The 19,550-nt window shown below is 43.9% G+C and overlaps 1 protein-coding gene across 1 annotated transcript in view; it reads left to right on the forward strand.

Annotated features, from left to right (window-relative positions):
• Window positions 1-19,550, forward strand: part of LOC109926441 (fibroblast growth factor receptor 3-like) — a 146,738-nt gene that overhangs the window by 68,877 nt on the left and 58,311 nt on the right. The window contains exon 4 of the mRNA XM_048603406.1: window positions 10,745-10,798. Coding sequence (XP_048459363.1) covers window positions 10,745-10,798 — 54 coding nt within the window. The remainder of the gene's footprint in view (window positions 1-10,744; window positions 10,799-19,550) is intronic.

Below are 19,550 nucleotides of genomic sequence, written 5' to 3' on the forward strand. Positions count from 1 at the left end.
AAACAACTGCACCTCCCAGTCGCGAACCATTTCAACTCCCCCTCCCATTCCTCAGACGACATGTCCATCCTGGGCCTCCTGCAGTGCCACAACGATGCCACCCGAAGGTTGCAGGAACAGCAACTCATATTCCGCTTGGGAACCCTGCAGCCCAATGGTATCAATGTGGATTTCACAAGTTTCAAAATCTCCCCTCCCCCTACCGCATCCCAAAACCAGTCCAGCTCGTCCCTGCCTCCCTAACCTGTTCTTCCTCCCACCTATCCCTTCCTCCTACCTCAAGCCGCACCTCCATCTCCTACCAACCAACCTCATCCTGCCCCCTTGACCTGTCCGTCCTCCCTGGACTGAGCTATCCCCTTCCTAACTCCCTACCTACACTCACCTTTCCTGGCCCCATCCCCGCCTCTTTGACCTGTTTGTTTCCTCTCCACCTATCCTCTCCTCTATCCCTCTTCTATCCGCCTCCCACTCTCTCCCTATTTATTTCAAAACCCCCTTCCCCTCCCCCTTTTCTGATGAAGGGTCTAGGCCCGAAACGTCAGCCTAACAACTTGTCTAGAACCATTTTGTTAATAAAAAAGAATGGCCATTGGTCCCTCAGTGGTTAGCACTGCTACCTTACTGCGCCAGGGACCCGGATTCGATTCCAACCTCAGGTGACTGTCCGTGCGGGGTTCGCACATTCTCCTCGTCTCTGCGTGGATTTCCCCCAGGTGTTCCACAGTCACAGAGATGTGCAGGTTAGGTGGATTGGCCATGCTAAATTGCCCGTAGCGCCCAGGGATGTGCAGGCTAGGTGGGTTAGCCATGGGAAATGCAGGTTTACAGGGATAAGGTGGGCCTGGGTGGGATGCTGTTCAGAGAGTTGATGTGGACTTGAAGTTCCGAATGGCCTGCTTCCACACTGTGGGGATTCTATGATGGTTCAAGTTGGGTTGTGGAAGTGGACAGTGCTATCCTAGCAGTGGTTTGGCTCTAGAGAGTACCATTTTTAACTTGATGAACGGGCAATAAACTGTTAGAGCAGAATACCCGCACCAACTGACTTTCATTCCATTGGAATCAATGGGATATAGATCTGGGACTCTTGTGGTGCAGTGGTAGCATCCTACCTCTGGACTAAGAGGCCTAGGTTCCACCTGCTCCACAGGTGTGTAACAACATCACTGAGCTGATTGATTAGAAAATATCCAGAATATAGATTTGGTGGGTTCTGTAGAGGGTGAATGGTCTATTCTGGCAAGTGACTGGCGAACTTGAAAATTACCGCTTAAGAATTAGCAACAACAAATATTTTTTAAGGCGGAGGCAGACAGATTCTTGATTACCGAGGGGATGACAGATTACCGCAAAATGCAGGGATGTAGAGATGAAGTAAAAATCAGACTTTGTTAAACAGTGGAGCAGGCTCAAAGGGCCAGATGGCCTATTGTCATTTCTTGTTTGTAGGTGACAAAAGCTGGCATTTTGAATGTTCCCTTTGATCACAATAAACATGAAATTCCTCTGAGTGGGGAATGATGTCGAGCAGGAGGCTGCAAAAGTACCTTTGGGTAAGATCCTGAATGGATTCAACAAACCGTCTCATAAATAGAAGCATCTGGGGCTTGTGGATAACGAATGCAGGTTCTGACCAGATTTTGAAATGAGGAACGGTACTTTTGATTTTTCTAAGTATGTTATGATCTCTAGGTACAGGGATAGTGAACACTTCACAACAAATTTGCTCCATGCTGTTTCCGTGTTGGCACACAAATAGATGACATAATTCCTACCCTTGTTTCCGCCCCCAATTTTTACATCAATCATTCTTGTTTTAAGTCTTTATGGTGAAAATGATGCCATGAGAACCTGTTGTCTTTCTTTGCTTCAATCACAAGATAACCGAGAGACGTGACATGGTGAGTTGGCAGACTAAAGCAACATTATCATTCTATTAGCAGAGCTGAGAAATCACAACCAATGCCAGACCCAATCAATATGGACACGCTTTCATTTCCAGCTGGGCCCGTTGGATAACAATCAGGGGCAGAAACCTTCACCAGTTTTTCTTTCAATAACACAGGAATGGCAAGTCCGTTAGGGCCATATCGTCTGAGATGAGCTCTATTCCACACAGACAGAGACACATGTAATCTGGAGGGATCAGCCACTCATTGGATAAATACACTGGAAGAACAATATTTAATTGTAAGGAATCCTTTTAGGCCTAGTTAGGCTTAAAGGGATAGCTTTAGGAATTTGTAGCATGCAAGTTCTTATTGTAACCAAATAGCCACCTTCAGCCGGATAACAGACTGTAGCTTTGCCAACAGACACCAGGGAAGCATTCAGGCACTGAAGGCTTTGGAGAGAAGAGCTTTGATCCCTTATATCAAAAGTTTGAGAAATAAGTAAAGGCCAGAGAAATTTAGCACTTTCGCCATGGAAAGAAGGTGTTTGGGAGGTCATATACATGAACATATGATAGTTAATGGGATAATACTTTGGTTTGTTTCACAATGTAGTCCAGCAAAGGCCCTAAGTAGTAAATGGTGAATCTAGGATCACTTGGAATCACAGAATTGTTGAAGTACAGAAGGAAACTGTTGTGGTGCAATAGTAGTGTTCCTACCTCTAGGCCAGGAGATACAGGTTCAAGTCCCACCTGCTCCAGAGTTGTGTGATGACATCTCTGAACAGCTTGAGTAAAGGAAAACATCCAGGAGGATCCCATTGTGCCTGCACTGGTTCTGTGAATGAGTGTTGCACTCAATACCATTCTCCATTCCAATGCCTTTCTTGAACTTAACTTCTCCCAGGCCAGATTCTAGCCACTCACTGTGTGAAAAGATTTTTCTCGTATTGCTTTTGCTTGTTTTCCCAGTTACTTTAAATCTGTGCCATCTCATTCTTGATTCCTTCATGCGTGGAATCATAAAGTAACACTCTGAAAGATTTTTTTTTCATACACGAGCACAGTCATAAATAAACCTGAATGGACTGCCACCTGGTTAAGTGAAGGTGAAAGTCATAGTCTCATTAACAATCATTTGAATGTTGCAGTGCGTGGACCTTGGGTGTCATCATTGATTCAGAGACTATAATTGACCTTCCTCATCTGTTATTATCATGTACTTGTGAACCTGCAAAACTTCATTGAATTGAGAAAATTATGCCGGAATTGTAAGCTGCTGTTTTTCATACTCATCCTCTTAACAGTAGCAAGTCCAGATTTGGTCACATATGCCCTCACTTTCTCTAATAGAATGATCCTTTAATTGAGTCTTACATCATGATCTGAGGGCATTCTGCTCCCTGCAGAGGGTGGTGACTTAAGCATTTGTTTTAAGCCCCAATTTATTACCAGGTATATTGAGGAGCCCTGTGTTTCCATTTGTCTCAGTTGTTAATGACTGATTGCAAGTTGATTGACTCCAGTATGTGGATATTGAAACCAGCTGGAGCGGTGGCATTCCAGATATTCAGGTTAATCCTTTGTTTGGAATCTTGCTTTTGCTCATAAAACCGAACCCTGGATCACACGTGACTGCTTTCTTCAAGATCTGCTCCTGTTTGCAGACCCGGCACCCCTTTCTACTCAGACTCACCTTTCCATATTTCCAGACCTACAGCCCCTTCCCACTGTCATCCATTTACACAATGACTAGACCTATAGCAACACTATTCTTCAAACACGGGACAAAACAGAAATCAGGCTAGACTATGATCTGCTGCACTTCCACTTGCTATGTAAGTTAAGCAGCTGCTTTCAATTGAAATAACATGGACGTTGCCAGCAGGTATTTCTGGAGTTGATCAAGTGACTGATGAAAGAGAGTTCTCCGCATGAAAGAATTTTCACCCATGTTTCTGCTCCATTAAAGTGTGCACCTGTCAGGCAAATGCAGTTGGAGTTCATTATTGCAAAGTTGTGAAAGATTGCAAGTTTATTTGTTTTATCAGGAGTGACCGTATCAAGATCTGTGCTGATCATAAAAAAAACTCTACTAGTTCAATGGCAAAAGGTGTCATTCATGACAAGTTAACCGTGACTCAGTGTTAACACTCTCACTTAGATTAGAAGATTGTGTTGTATCAGTGTTGTCTCTTAAGCAGTTGTTTCAGCACACATTACAGTACAATACTATCAGAGTGTTGCATTACTAGAGGTGTCTTCACACTGCCAAAATATTTAATTGGCTGTGAAAGGCTGTAAGACTGTGAAAGAGGTTATATGCATCCAATTTTTTTCCCTATCATTGATAGCTTCTTGACTAAATGCACACTGCTATATTGGCTGGTGGAATCAAAGACGCTACATTAGTTTCCAGTCTGTGTTAAGTTTAAACATGGTTTGGTGCTTTCACTGGCATGAGTACTCCTTGGCGAGAGAGTGGAAAAATCAGCCAGCTTTTATATTCCTGATGACTGGAAAGTGCTTGTGTGTTGTTGTTGGGAGAAGATTGAATCTGTGCCAGCTGTGATGCTCAGTATAGTCGAGAAAGATCCCATCCTCAAATGTCTGAGTTCCTGCATCAGAGCAGGAAGTGACTCCACTAACTCTGTATCTCCCTCCTGACCCACGCACACAAACTGCCGTAGTTCAAAAAGGCTGCTCACTATTACCTCTTCAAGTGCAATTAGGAATAGGCAATAAATGCTGGCCTGACTAAAGATACCAGCATTCCATGAGAAATTAATTCTAGCCTTTTAAACATTCATTCTTAACTGCACCATCAGTGTGCATGTCATCAGTTACCTCCGCTCTCCAATTCCGTCCCTTAACTTCCCACTTCTTGACCATGCTCTCTTCCTTTGAAATGCTTCTTAAAACGTATTCCCTTGACAAAGTCAGTCACCTGTTCCAATACCTCCTTATGTAGCTCGATGTCGAACCTCACTCGATAATGTGTCGATGATGCTGAATGGCATGTTCTACTATATTAAGTACACTTTGTAAATGGATTGGTATTGAGAATTAAATACAAGCCATAGCTGTTGCTAATTTAAGAGTATAGTCTCTGTGCTTTGAAGCTATAAATGCCCCGCATTATTTTTAATTCATTCATGAGATGTATGCTTTGCTGGCTGGGCCAGCATTTATTGCTCATCCTTTGTTATCCTCAAGAAGTTGGTGGTGAACTACATCTTCTGTGTGGAAGCTCTTTTTGACAAACTGAATGTAAGACCCCCACAGTAAGCATCTCCTGCTGGTCCAGCACATGGTGAAACACCGAGGAGTTCCTGGATGAAGCAGGATTTGAGCAGATGCTTATCACCAGGCACACACTCATGGGGAACAGGAAAGTGACTGGAGAAAGGAAACACAAAATGGAACATTTCACAGCAGGGGCTGTCAGCACCTGAGAAGGTGAGAGACAGATGAACATTTGGAGCCATAGTCAGGACAGGATTCTGGCGTCAACACGCCAACCCAAACAGGGCCTGTATGTGAGCATCAATCACAAGGCCAACATTTATTGCCTGTCCCTACTTGGCCTTGATTCAAATGAATGTGGACTCAGCAAATCTGAAACTGAAAGAGGCAATACTGTAACCACTTAGCATGCTCTCTGTGGTGACTGAAACAGGGTTGACGTTTCACTAAAACGTCATGCTGCATTTTCTCAGCCCTCCAATGGCAGACCACAGGGTCGAGGCTGGGGAGCCACTCTGGGATCACTCCTTGATGCATTCCTGCTGCTGAGAAACATTCATCTGAGCAGCCCGGAACCTGGATAATTACTGGCAGCATAGAGCAGGGCCGCCATTTTACACATAATACTTCTATTCATGGTAATCTAGCAGGCTCATCCAATGCCTATTCCAATGCCACTATCTTCACGTAGAAATGCTCCATGAGGCTGTCTGAGGGTCATTGTAGCTGTAGGCTCCATACAACTATGATAAGGTTGTTGGCTTGATGGGCAAACTCTTCAGTCAACATAATGTATCTGGAGGATTCTGTCTCCAATCTGAGGAGCCCACTGCCTCTGCTCAAATTATTTTAACTTGGCTGAAAGTGCAGACCTTGTTCTGTAGCAAGTGCAGCTCCCAATTTGGCGATGTTGTTGGAGGGATGAATATTGGCAAGATTTCCAGTTCTTTCTCAAAATAGTGCAGTACATCCCCCTGAGTGAACAGATTAGGCCTCGATTCATTGTCTCATCCAAAGTATGGCACTTCTGACAGTACAGCACTCCCTCTGCACATCATTGGAACTCCAATATGTACACCACATATGTACTCAAACCTTGGAGTGGGTTTTGAGCCCACAAGCTTCTGGCTCAGAACCGTTGCTACTATTTGTTTTGGAAATTGGATTTGAAATAAGGACAGTTTTGGATTGAGATTGCCCCATGATCGTTTCATCTGGGACTTTATTGAGGAGACTTTTTTTGCTAAGTTTGCTTGGAATGCAGAAGGGGAAGACCAGTGCTTTAACCTACAGTTTTCATTTGGTTCATTGATGGGATGATTGGCTAGGCCTTTATTTATTGTCCATCCTTAATTACCCAGAGGGCCGTCACAAGTCAACCACATTGCTGTTGGTCTGGAGTTACTTGTAGACCAGACCAGTTAAGAACAGCAGTTTCCTTCCCTAAAGGACATTAGTGAACCAGATGGGGTTTACTGACAATCAACAACAGTTTTATGATCATCATTCAACTCTTAATTCCAGATTTTTTTTTTATTGAGTTCAAATTCCATCATCTGCTGAGGTGGGGTTTGAACCAGGGTCCTCAGAACATTCCTTGGGTTTCTGGATTAATAGTCTTAATACTCATACCACTCGACCCGTAGCCAACTCCCATGAGCTTGCAGTGAGCTTTCATTTGGTATTTTCCCTCCCAGACCATTATCTTTGGTTGCAATAGTGAGAGGAAATTACCAATCACTTACCAATCACATACGTGACATGAGAAATGAAAATAACTAATCACTCAAGAGCAAGCGCTGTCATTCACAGTTACCGTGGAAAGTGTGGACAGCCTCATGAAACTCAATTCCTTGTAATATCTGTAAAACAGCCAGAATCCCATCCGATTCAAACACAATTTATTTCATTTAGTCACCGAGCCAGTACAAACAGGACACAGTTCCCCAAAGATCAGTAAAAATGGCGGAATCAGATGTAATGAAAACAGAATTTGATTTGCTTTATCCAGCTTCAAATATGTCTTAGGTTCCATTTGCTTGATTTTTGCCAAATGCTGCGGAATTGAATGTGACTGCACGAGGCAGAGACAAGAAGTGGCACAAAGTGGACAGGTCCACTGGCTGCACTTGTGTAGGTCTACATCCCTCATGTGTGGGCTTTTGCTATCAAACTGGGGTGACCAGTCACTCCTGAGCTTATTTGTGTCCAGTCTCACCGCTTGTTTGGCTGAAGTGCTAATTGATATCCCGCTTCCCTGACAGTGAAATCGATCATAACACCCTCCAGATCATATAACCCAGCATAGAGCTGAGACCAAGTTTGTCAATGAGAGGTCCTGTAGAGAGTTTGATTCTCTTAAAAACATAATTGAAGTGACTTTCTTCACTGAAAAACCTAATTCATGCTGAATTGGGCTGGAAACAGGACATGGGAAACTTGCCAGAGCCAGATTTAACAGATCTGTGTAACTGCATCTAAAGGCAGGAACTGTTTAGGTGTGCAGCACATGCACAGAGCTTCACTGTTTTGGCATTACCAGACATTTCTCTTCAAGAATAACTTCTAACTTCCACAGCTCCTACGCTGATATTAAAAACTGCGGTCTGAATACTAAATCAAAATACTTTACCTACTGCAGATTCTGTACCCATTCAATCTTTCAGAGAATGAACCCATTCACTGAAGCTGTTTGCATTAAGGCTGTGGGCTCAAGCCCCCACTTCAGTAACTCAAGAACATTATCTCAGCAGATAAGAGCACAAGATGTTGGGGCAGGAGTAGGCCATTCAGCCCATTTAGCTGAATGTTCCACCATTCAATGTGATTCTGGCTGATCTGATAATCCTCAACTCCACTTTCCTGCCTTTTCCCTATAAATCTCAATCCCTTTCATGATTAAACAATCTATCTCAGACTTTGAATGCACTTAGCAATTCAGTCTCAACAGCCCTCTACAGTAAAGAATTCCAGAGATTCAAAAGAATTACCATTACCACTTCTGAGATGTTGCTGTGTCCAAATTGGTGGACGCTTCAGAGCTTATTTATTGGCCATGGAGTATCTTGGCAAAGCGCAAAGAGAAGAAAGGTGTTCCACAAACAGAAGTTTGTTCTCCCTTTCTGGATTTATTTGGCTATGACGTGAACAAGTCAGTTTGGCTGCCTCATTAAAATTACAACCATCTCCCCTGCCCCCTGGATGCAAACCCCTCCCTCACCCCACCCAGCACGCAGGAGTCTAACTTACAGAACAGTACATGATATCGACAGTAAAATTAATAAAAGTTTAAATATAGCTGCATACCTATAATATTCGCCTTTCTTGGTCAATTGAGTTCAATGAACAGTACAAAGGTATATGCCAGGAGCATGCCAGACATGCCTAAAAATGAGGATTTAAACCTGCTGAAGCTACCAAACAGAACTACTGGTATACAAAACAGCATTAGCCGCAAGTGATAGACAGAGCTAAGTGAGCCCACAACCAACTAAGATCAGATCTAAGCTCTGCAGTCCTGCCACATCCAGTTGTGAATGGTGGTGAACAATTAAACAACTCACTGGAGGAGGAGGCTCCACCAATATCCCCATCCTCAATGATGGAAGAGCCCAGCACATCAGTGCAAAGGATAAGGCTGAAGCATTCGCAGCAATCTTCAGCCAGAAGTGTCGAGTAGATGATCCGTCTTGGCCTCCTCCAGTGGTCCCCAGTTTTACAGATACCAGTCTTCAGCCAATTCGATTCACTCCACTTGATATAAAGAATTGGTTGGAGGTACTGGATACTGCAAAGGCTACAGGCCCTGACAACATTCCAGTATGATGCATGTCCTCCAGAACTTGCCGCTCCCCTAGCCAAGCTGTTCCAGCACAATTACAACACTGTCATCCACCCAACAATGTGGAAAATTGCCCAGCTATGTCCTATACACAAAGCCGGACAAATCCAACCCGGCCAATTACCGCCTCATTAGTCTACGCTCGATCATCATTAAAGTGATGGAAGGTGTCAGTAACAGCGCTTTCAAGCAGCATCTGCTCAGCAATAACCTGCTTAGTGACGCCCAGTTTGGGTTCCGCCAGGGTCACTCAGCTCCTGATCTCATTACAGCCTTGGTTCAAACATGGACAAAAGAGCTGAATTCCAGAGGTTAGGTGAGAGTGACAGCCCTTGACTTGAAGGCTGCATTCGATTGAGTGTGGCATCAAGGAGCCCTAGCAAAACTGGAAGAAATAGGTATGAGGGGGCAAACTCTCCACTGGTCAGAGCCATATCTGGCATCGACGAAGACGGTCGTGGTTGCCGGGGGGGCAGTCATCTCGGCTCCAGGACATCCCTGCAGAAGTTCATCTGGGTAGTGTCCTAAGCCGAAACATCTTCAGCTGCTTCATCAATAACCTTCCCTCCCTTGTAAGGTCGGGAGTGGGGATGTTTGTTGATGATTATACAACGTTCAGCACCATTCATGACTCCTCAGATACTGAAGCAGTCCATGATTAAGTGCAACAAGATCAGGACAATATCCAGGCTGGGGCTGATAAGTGGCAAATAACATTAACGTGACACAAGTGGCATTTACCTTCCCAAACAAGAGAGAATCCAGCATTGCCCTTGACATTTAATGGCATTACCATCACTGAAACTCTCACTATCAATATTGTGTGGGTTACCATTGACCAGAAACTGAACTGGATTTTCCATGTAAACACAGTGGCTACAAAAGTAGGTCAGAGGTTAGGAATACAGCAGTAACTCACCCCCTGACTCCCTAAAGCCTGTCAATCACCTACAAGGCACAAGTCAGGAGTGTGATGGAATACTCCCCACATTCCTGGATGGGTACAGCTTGAATAACACTCAAGGAGTTTGACACCATCCAGGCTAAAGTGGTTTTTTGATTGGCCCCCCATCCACCACTTAAAACTTTCATTCCTTCCACTACCTCCTCAGCCATTAACATAGATTGTAAATATTTGGGCCCAAGGACCAAATCCTGTCGGACCCCACTAGTTCCAGCTTGTCAACTCATAGAGATCAGTTTCTCCCAGGCCTGTTGTTAATGACATCTTGGACAGAGGGTGTTAAGGCATTGCAGTTATGCTTTGTGCTCCTGATATAGAGATGGGAAATTGAGCTACTCCTGAGGTCTATCCCAGCTGTACTTGTGTGTCACCAGTAAAGAGAGGATTGGTTGTGACTGTGCAACCTCCACTGCAAATAGCCTCTGTGTACAGAATTTACTGAACGTCAATGCCCACTAGACTGGGTTAACAGAAGGAGCTGCTGATGCTGAGCAACATACTACAACATTATTCAAAGCTTCAGGAGATTCCCAGTAAAAGGATATATTTGTTGAGTAACTCCTCTGGGACAGAATGCTGCCATTAATTCATTTCAATAATTGGGCATTAAACTTATATTTTCTCTGGATATTTCTCACTCGTTAGTCCCCCTGCCACGCTGCTTTGATCCTAATGGATAATTCTGCTTTGTTCTAGTTAGCTCACTACTGGCTGACTCCTTTACAGTGCACAACTGGTTTACGCATTGACTATAACCGCAGTGTTATACTGATAAGAGATTTATTTTGTCTTTTAGATTCCCTGTCTTCAGGTGATGATGAAGATGATGATGACGGATCTGAAGATGCAGGTACTGTGTCAGTGTTGGAGAAAATTCACTTGCTTTCCGTCCTCCCAAAGTTAGGAATTTAAAGGAAAGCAGAGAACTTATGACTGGCGTTTTTGCTCCCAATAAATGGGTTGCGAACTGGTCATTCAGTTGCTGGTGTTCATGAAATATTGGTGGCATGTCATATTTGGTGACTTAACAAATACAACTGCACTTTCAGACATTGTCAGCCGATAAGATATTGCGGTGAGCAAACCATCATAAAACCATTCTTGTCCAAATTTCTAGCACAGTGGTACAGTGGCTCAGTGAGTTAGCACTGCTGCCCCACAGCACCAGGAATACGGGTTCAATTCTAATCTCAGGTGACAGTCTGTGTGGAGTTTGCACATTCTCCCCGTGTCTGCATATGTTTCCTCCAGATACTCTGGTTCCCTCCCACTGTCCAAAGGTGTGCAGGTTAGGTGGATTGGCCATGCTAAATTGCCTGTAGTGTCCAGAGATATGCAGGCTAGGTGGGTTAGCTATGGGAAATGCAAGGCTACAGAAATGGTGAGGGAGGTGGGTCTGGATAGGATGCTCTTCAGAGAGTCAGTGTGGACTCGATGAGCCAAATGCCACAGTAGGGATTGTATGATTCTAGTAAGTCTCCCACTGGGTACAGCCCCACTTATGAAATTAGAAATTCAAGTGCTTTGCTTCTCATTGAACATATTCAAACATTATTAACTATGTAACAATAATGTGGTCTTGTCATTGAGCATCTAAACAAGCTATGGTTACTGACTAATGAAAATGTACTTGTTAAATTCAGCCTGTACAGTTCTGTGGCATCTTTACTGTGGACTTACTTTAAAAAGGGTGTTGTCTTTAGTTATGTCTAATATTTGATAGTTGGAGCAAGGTGTAAGCAACCGGGGTTCCGATAGCTGAGCCCTGTCATATGTTGGAGATACAGGGAGGAGTGAGAGAAAAAGGGGGAAAAGAGCATAATCAAGTAAATATGTGGAAAGACAGTGTTGATGAAACAAAGACTCATCTGTGAGAATGGTCATGGAATAATTGCCCAGCTCACACATGTAAGATGATAATTTGGGATGTCATGGAAGGTTGTAGGAATTGCATCCCACTCAACATCAGTATGCTCATTCAGAGAAAGTAAAAACTGTGCTGATGTTCTGTGTAAACTCTGTGGATGTCCATCAGGTCAATTCAATTGATGCAGATCCGGTGAACTTGTAAAATCAAAACTCGCTTTAATTTAGTGATTTTCACATCTTTGAGAATTATCCTAAAATACATCAGGTAATTCAGAATTGTGCAGTTCCTGTTATATGCAAACAGTAATGTCTGGTAAACAGTACTGAGATATTCAGCAAACTAATGCCTTTTTAATTAACAGCACTTGATATTACAACGTCGGCATGGGTGATGTGCTACTACATTTGGGAATTTGAAGATCTACCTTAACAACTGGGACAAGCAAAAGGGATTTGGCACAGACAAATGCAGACCAGTGGTGAAGCCCCTAGTTCAAGTCACAAGCTTAGGAATGGGCCTTTAACCCGCATCTTGAGGCACTAATGTGATTCTGTCTATACAAATCCCCATCTCAGAATTAAATTGTTATACATAATTCTGGCATTTGTTGACCTCAATGCATGAGTTTTTTTAACAAAACAGGAAAGATCCTCTTTCAGAAATGCTTGACTAAATTCAGGGGAGTTCCACATGGTGTGCCTGAACCTCCCTGCAAAAGAATTGATGTGCGTTGTACTGCTATGGATTGGTGGACACTAGTAACAGCCTCCCCAATGCAAGCTAAGCCAGTGAGCTCTGACTGAACATTTGATGGTTTAACAGGACCTAGAGATTAATGGGAATGGACTTCGTTCTTTACACTGACAACTTTTTGACAGTACCAGGATCACAGTCTCTCATCTCTGCAGGACAAATAAAGAAAAAGATACAATGATTATTTCCCCGCGAAAGCATGCGTTGCAGACAAAAAGAATAACTTTGGTTTTGATTTCATTATTTTTTAAAGGCACTGTCATGTTGCTGCGTGAAGTCCAGGTCAGAGATGCTTGAGGACTGATCTGCTAGGTTTGTGATACCTGTGAGGTGATGGGATCTCTTGGAAGATCTTTAGAAAGCAGAGCATATCTCCCACACCCTTGACCCCTGTTCTCATGAATCACCTTTAGACTGCATTCTAATCTCTGGCAATACTTTTAAAAAATATTTGACTTTGAGTACTGAGCCACCTTCTTGAACTGGTAAAGCTCATGTGGTACTGGTACTCCATAGTGTTGTAGAAAATTTACCGCATTGTGTGTGTAACCTCCACAGGGCTTCACAGTTAGTACCATACAAAGTGCATCAGGGCAGCAGAACAGAGTGCAAAATACAGTGTTACAGCCACAGACAAGGTGCGGAGAGAGAGCGAGATCAACACTAACATTTGAGAGGTCCATCCAACTGCCTGATAACAGCAAGGAAAAGCTGTTCTTGAATCTGTTTGTATGTGTATACAAACCTGTATATCTTCTGCCTGACAGAAGAGAGTGGAAGAGAGAATAACCAGGGCGGGAGGGGTCTATGAGTATGTTGGTTGCTTTCCCAAGGCAGCAGGAAGTATAGATGGAATCAATGAATTGATGGCTGGAAGGGCAGGAAATTGCTGCAGCCAGTTTTTGCACAGCAAGCTTCCACAAGTACAAAATACATTCATGACCAAGTAATCTGCTTTTGAGTGAGCGTTAAATGAGAGCTAACACACCAGAATCACATCACAGCTGTTCCTCCAATAGTGAACTGATAATCTTCTATGTGTACTCAAATGGACAGTCAAACCTTGGTATAACATCTTATCTAAAAAACAAGATACTTTAAAAAATTAGCTCAGAACATTTACCTAGCTAGACGCTGTGCTATGGTGTCCGAGAAGGACCAAGGCTTGATCTTTGATGTGTGTTTACACGACAGTAGTTGGGGTATGGCTTTGGTCTCAAACCTTCTGAAAGAGGAAAGTTATTCAGGATTTAGTCCACAGCTGAGCCTTACTTGGAGAGTGCAAATACAGATATCAGTTGAGGACAGGGTAGGACCCTTAACTTGCATTAATGAACAAATAACCAACTGATTCTCCAGGTTCTGGTTAATGTACAAACAGTAACCTCTCGGGCAAGATACTGGAGGACAGGCTACAGCTTGTGCACATCTTCACCAGACCCCAAACACACCTCTTGTTATAGAGTGACAGCGTCTATGACAACAACAACGTAGTATCCCTCTTCAGCAGAAACCTGAGCTGAGCTAGGATCAATGAATGCGGTGTTTCTTTCACCAGAGCAATCAGCCCTTAATTTAGTGGAATCTGTGGCGTAAGTGAGTTCTGTGTGCATTTCATACCACAGCCTCTCCATGAGTTAAGGATCTCTGCTACTTGTGAAGGAGCCTCTGTATTCAGTGGTCTCATTGCGAGTTGTTGCCTTATTTATTTCCTCAGTATATAATGTTGTGCATTAAAATTCACTGAGCAACGATTAAAATGTGCCCTTTATTTTACAGTGCAGTGCCTTTTTGGCATAAGTACAAGCATGGGGAGCAGGAATGCCATCAGGACAGAGATTACTTCAGGATTCGCTTTCCATTTTGTAATATTGGTGCAGAATCAGACATATACAAAGAGTGATGGAGGTTGGCTAACTTATTTTTACTGGTGACAGTGAGTAAGCACAGCACCTTCCTGAGGCCTAGTGGCAATGCCGCTGGTTTGATTGTGGTCAAGATCCCACAAAGTTGGCTTGCTGGTGAGGTTTCTGATGTCAGGCTAATAATAACATGGAGATAGGGCTGAGGGGGACAAACTGTGTCAGATGGAGTGACAGTGAGCCCCGAATTGGCTCTCGGATGTGAGCAATAGCCACTTACACCATTAGTTGTCCAGGAACATGCCCCACTGGTAGTCGATGGCAAGGGCTGTGTCACTGGCCTCAGGCTCCCACCCATGCCCCTGCCCCAGGAGAGCGGGAGGCACAGCTGTGTGAAAGTACCTGCTCCTGATATGTACTGAATGCTGGGCAGGTGTGTACATGCATAGCTGGGGGAAGGCAGCATCCAGGCCACATGTGATTCCTGCTCATGTCAAATAGTCATTATCTATAAAATGGCCCCTTGGAATGAACACAAATTCAACACAATTTGGTATCTTCAAACAGGGAGGTGAGGAGAGAGGGGAGAAGGGTTTGGGACCTGATTAATTGAAAATGAAAAGAACATGACTGATTGCGCCTATGTTGACTTTGAGAAAAGAAGAGCCAATCAGCTTCCTCTGTGCAGTAAAGGTGATTATAGATGCTCAGGAGCAGAGTCGACATGACGTCTATCTTTGGAACATGCTCCTAGCAGAAATTGCCACAGAGTGATCGTGAGGGAGAATATCTTCTTCCTCCGGCCGTGGAGTACTGCAGGAAGGTGCTACATCTCCACTGCGCAGTCTTCTCATAACCTCATGGCAGCTAAAGACCGGGGATCCAAAGCATGTCCTTCCTGGTCTTGGCAGCCCTGCTGCCCAGCGAACTCGCGATGAGGCCTCGCAGCCACTTATCAAACAGATCAACAGAAGCCTCCTCTCCATGGGCGCTAGAAAACATCCGTGTCACCAGATACTTGGTTGCTGCAGTCCAATCCCACTTTGCAACATCAGTAGGTGCTGGGTTTTATTCATTCACTTATTGTGGGCATTGCCCATTTATTGCCCATCCCTAATTACCCAGCTCGCATTTAAAAGTCAACCACATTACTGTGGATCTGAGCAGGTGGGCCACACCATGTAAAGACAATAGATTCCCTTCCATAAAGGACATCAGTGAACCAGGCGGGTTTTTTTTTTAACGGCAATCTGGTAGTGTTGACGTGGTTGTAGCTTTTTATTCCAGATTTTTCAATGAGTTTGAATTTCATGATTCGCCATGATGGGATTCTATCCCATGTCATCAGTGCAGGAGCCTGGAGTTCTGGATTACTAGTCCAGTGACGTTATCACTATGTCACTGTCTACCCTATAGCTGCTCTAAAGATGCTGCTCATTAATGCGCCCCCCCCAACCAATCCCTCCACGCTGGGAGAGTGCACCACCACAGGGACTCCTCATGGCTCACAACTATGTGTGCCGTCATCCAGGCTGGCACCTTTTGATTGTATGAGCCATTGCCAGCTGCAATGGTGCCACTTCCGTGTTTCCACTGCATACACACTCATGTGCCCAGAGCCTGCCTCAGTCAGTTGTAGAACGGGTTGTTTTCACAGCAGTTGGCCCTTTATTGTTTTGCTGGCCCTCGTGGTAATGATTCACAGAAAGGAGGCCCACACCTGCAATTACAGGGGAGCATTGTTCTTGGCGTTGAGAAAGTCTCCAACATTGCAGTGAAATCCTGTATGAGGACATGACAAACACGTTTACTTGATGTATTCAGCAGAACACTCACGGGGGACAAATGTAGATACACTGAACCAAGAGTCCCAAAGCTGTGCCAACACAAGGCTTCTTCACAATAGTGCAGGGCACCATCAGGAGACTCTGGCCTCTTCAAGTCAGAAGAATGATCTTCCTTTGGGGAGCCACATGTTTGCTAGGGCACATCCAAGCCAGTAATGTCTGAGCAGAGCTCTCTGTGTCCACTGCGGGGAAGGTAGAGGAGCTTCATGCAAATATGTTAGTGTGTCTGCTGCACTGTATGATCTCAACCCGCAGTATCTCCTTTTGAAATGGCACACAGTACGTACCTTTTAACATTAATGTAGCCACGTTGTTCAATGTTTGGAAACAGAGGGAAGGTCATTGCAGTGGGGATTAGATTTGCACAGTTACAGTGAAGAGCCAGTGGACACGGGCAGGGAACCTTACAATCTTTAAAACGTATGTGGATAAGCGCGTGAAATGTCATAACATTCGAGGCAATGGGCCAAGGTGGGATAGTGTAAGTAGTTTGATGTAGACTCGATGGGACGAAGGGCCTGCTTTGTGGTGTATGACTCTGTGACATGGTGAGTTCTTCATTCTGCTCTTTCAGAACAAAGGGTGATCAATTCTGCACAGGTTGCCAGAGAGGTAATGCGATGCCTGTAATTGAGAGCAGTGTTACTAGAAAATGTGCTGTTGTGGCATAGCGTTTAATCCCAGGCATAAATGTGCCTCGTGACCATCACTGGCTCTGTCACAGGATATCAGCATTTTAAAGAAGGGATTAGTATAAATTAGAGCCAATTTGCTGCGTTAGGAAGCAAGACAGCCACTAATCCAGTGCAAACAAATCCACTCTTCGCAAAAAAAATCTATTTCTAAGCCTGTTAAACTTGATTAGAATGCACATCAAAATTTCCTATTGTGCGTGCTAGAAAAAAAACTTCCGATTGTGGAGTTAATTCTGGTCAAAACAATGTGTTTTAACATGGTATCGCTGGCGAGAAATGACAAAGTAAACTAAAAAGGAGCAGTAGACCATTGACAATTTTCATTCAAGCACAGTAACTTGCAAACGTATCCTGCTCGTCGACAACTGAAGGATTTCTTGGGCCCCTTGCAGATCAAAAATCAGCACTCGTTCTATTTATGGAAGCTTGCTGAGCACAGGTTGATTGCCAGGTTTCTCCCCATTGCAGCAGTGGTTGCTTTTCCAAAGCAATTCTTTGGTTGTAAAGCGTATTGGGATCTCCTGCAACTGTGAGGCATGTTGTGCAAACGCAGTTCTGTCTCAGAAACAACAGGGAGAAGTGCACCAAGAAGTATGGGAAGAAGAACAAAGGCATATTTGAAAGTAAGGTTCTTTAAAATCAGGGAGGGAGGTGGCAAAACAAAGCTATGGACAGAGATTTCCGTAGGACATGGGCCAATAGAGTCAATGGTCAAACAGGGTACCTTGTGTCAGGCAAGTGGAGAGAGGATGCTGGATAATGGGGACTTTCAGCTGGAGAAAATCATTGGAGAACAGCAGGAGAGTGGCATTGAGGCTGAGATGAAATCAGCCGTGAGTGTATTAGGCAGCAGAGCAGGCACCAGGGGCCGGATTGGCTCCTCCTCGTACTTATGTTCACAACAAAGTTCACTGATAAGATGATGAAATCAGTTTCTGGAGCATGGCGGCTTATGGAGTTTGGTAAGGACGGTACAGAAAGGAGAGAACATAATTGAGGAATTCTGATTTTGTTCTAATTTATGGAGTCAAGAGGCTGATAAGAAGAACATGGATAAAAAGCCAATGCTTCTGACAATGAAGATATGGACTAGGCACTTAGCAGTACTGCATGGATTGGTCATGTTTCCAGGGTAGAAGCAAATGGTTTTGTTAACAGTTTGGATGTGGTGCAGGGAGTAATTGGGTATCTGTCAGGGCATTTACCTCATGTGCCCACTCCCATACCAACTCAAGGTGTTACTTCCCTGGCACTGCCTTTAGCAACACTACAATATCCACTATTTTAATAAGGGTGACTGATGGAACATTCTTTGAAAGGACTTGCTCCAGTACCCTTGCAGGAATGCTGACATTGGCCACCATCATGTGCCCAGTATCTGCTCAAGAACTTCTCCTGCTCAGGCAAAGGAACAAGTTAACCTTCAGCTGGTGTTCCCTTGCTCCTTCTGTATCTGTGCTTGCACTCATTCGTCAATAGCAGAATGTGCTCTCGGGGTCAGTGATAATGGAACTCTGGTAAAAGCCGAATATTTTCCTTCAACTGAAGGATAATTATGTTTTTCTGGCAATCATATTTAAGTCAAATAAAAACAATGCTTCACTTTTAGTAAATATCTCTGTTTACATGAGCTCCCCCTGGACTTTCAGCAATGTGCCTTTATGTATTGAGAGGCAATTTGATCTCTAATTAAATCTGGCTGGGCACTCACAGGCATCAGCTGAGCAAATTACATAATTAGCGTGGATTCTGTCTACTGCACAACTTGTGGTAAGCACCAATTTGTTAAATAAGGTTCCAGTCCTGTTAATCAAATTGAATATCTAACCATCAACTGTGCTATTTAACTGGTTGTGTTCTGGGTAAAGCAGGAGGGTGCTATAGAATATTGTTCTTTAGCGTCTCTTTAGGGCACTTTGATGTGCCCACTATCTCAGATGTAAAAATGCATCGCTAGTAGCTCCTACAGGCCATGACCATCATCTTGGGATTGGAATTGGGAACGAGCACACATTAATGAGACAGTCTGATAATTTCCCACATGGCAAATGATTTTGCAAGAAATTTTCAGCACTGATTTCCTTGGGTACCCACATATAGTAAGATTTGTGAGCATAACAAGGAGAATTCCACGTTTTGTGTGTAGTTGAATGACTGGAGAATGATTTCACTAGAAACGGCATAGGGACAATCTTTCTCCTCCCCTTCTCCCACACATAAACACACGAGAGAGGATATACTGTAGTATTACCAAAGAAAACCTCCATTCCCTCAAACTCCACAATGCCTCATACTGGGATCCTTTTGAAGTAATTGAGTCTTGTCCCTTTGTGTTGAATTTTAGTCTTACTTTTGTTTCAAATAAAGCCCTAATTGCATGTGAGCTTTGGCTCATTCTTAGCATTCTTCCCTCCACATCCAAAGTATCGGAGGTCATCCTGCCAATCAGAGGCTTAGACCTGTAAATGGGGCAGCACTATGGCTCAGTGATTAGCACTGCTGCCTCACAGCGCCAGAAACCCGGATTCGATTCCAACCTCGGGCGACTGTCTGTGTGGAATTTGCACCTTCTCCC

The sequence above is a fragment of the Rhincodon typus genome, chromosome 1 (assembly GCF_021869965.1).
Source record: "Rhincodon typus isolate 14 chromosome 1, sRhiTyp1.1, whole genome shotgun sequence".
NCBI lineage: Eukaryota > Metazoa > Chordata > Chondrichthyes > Orectolobiformes > Rhincodontidae > Rhincodon > Rhincodon typus.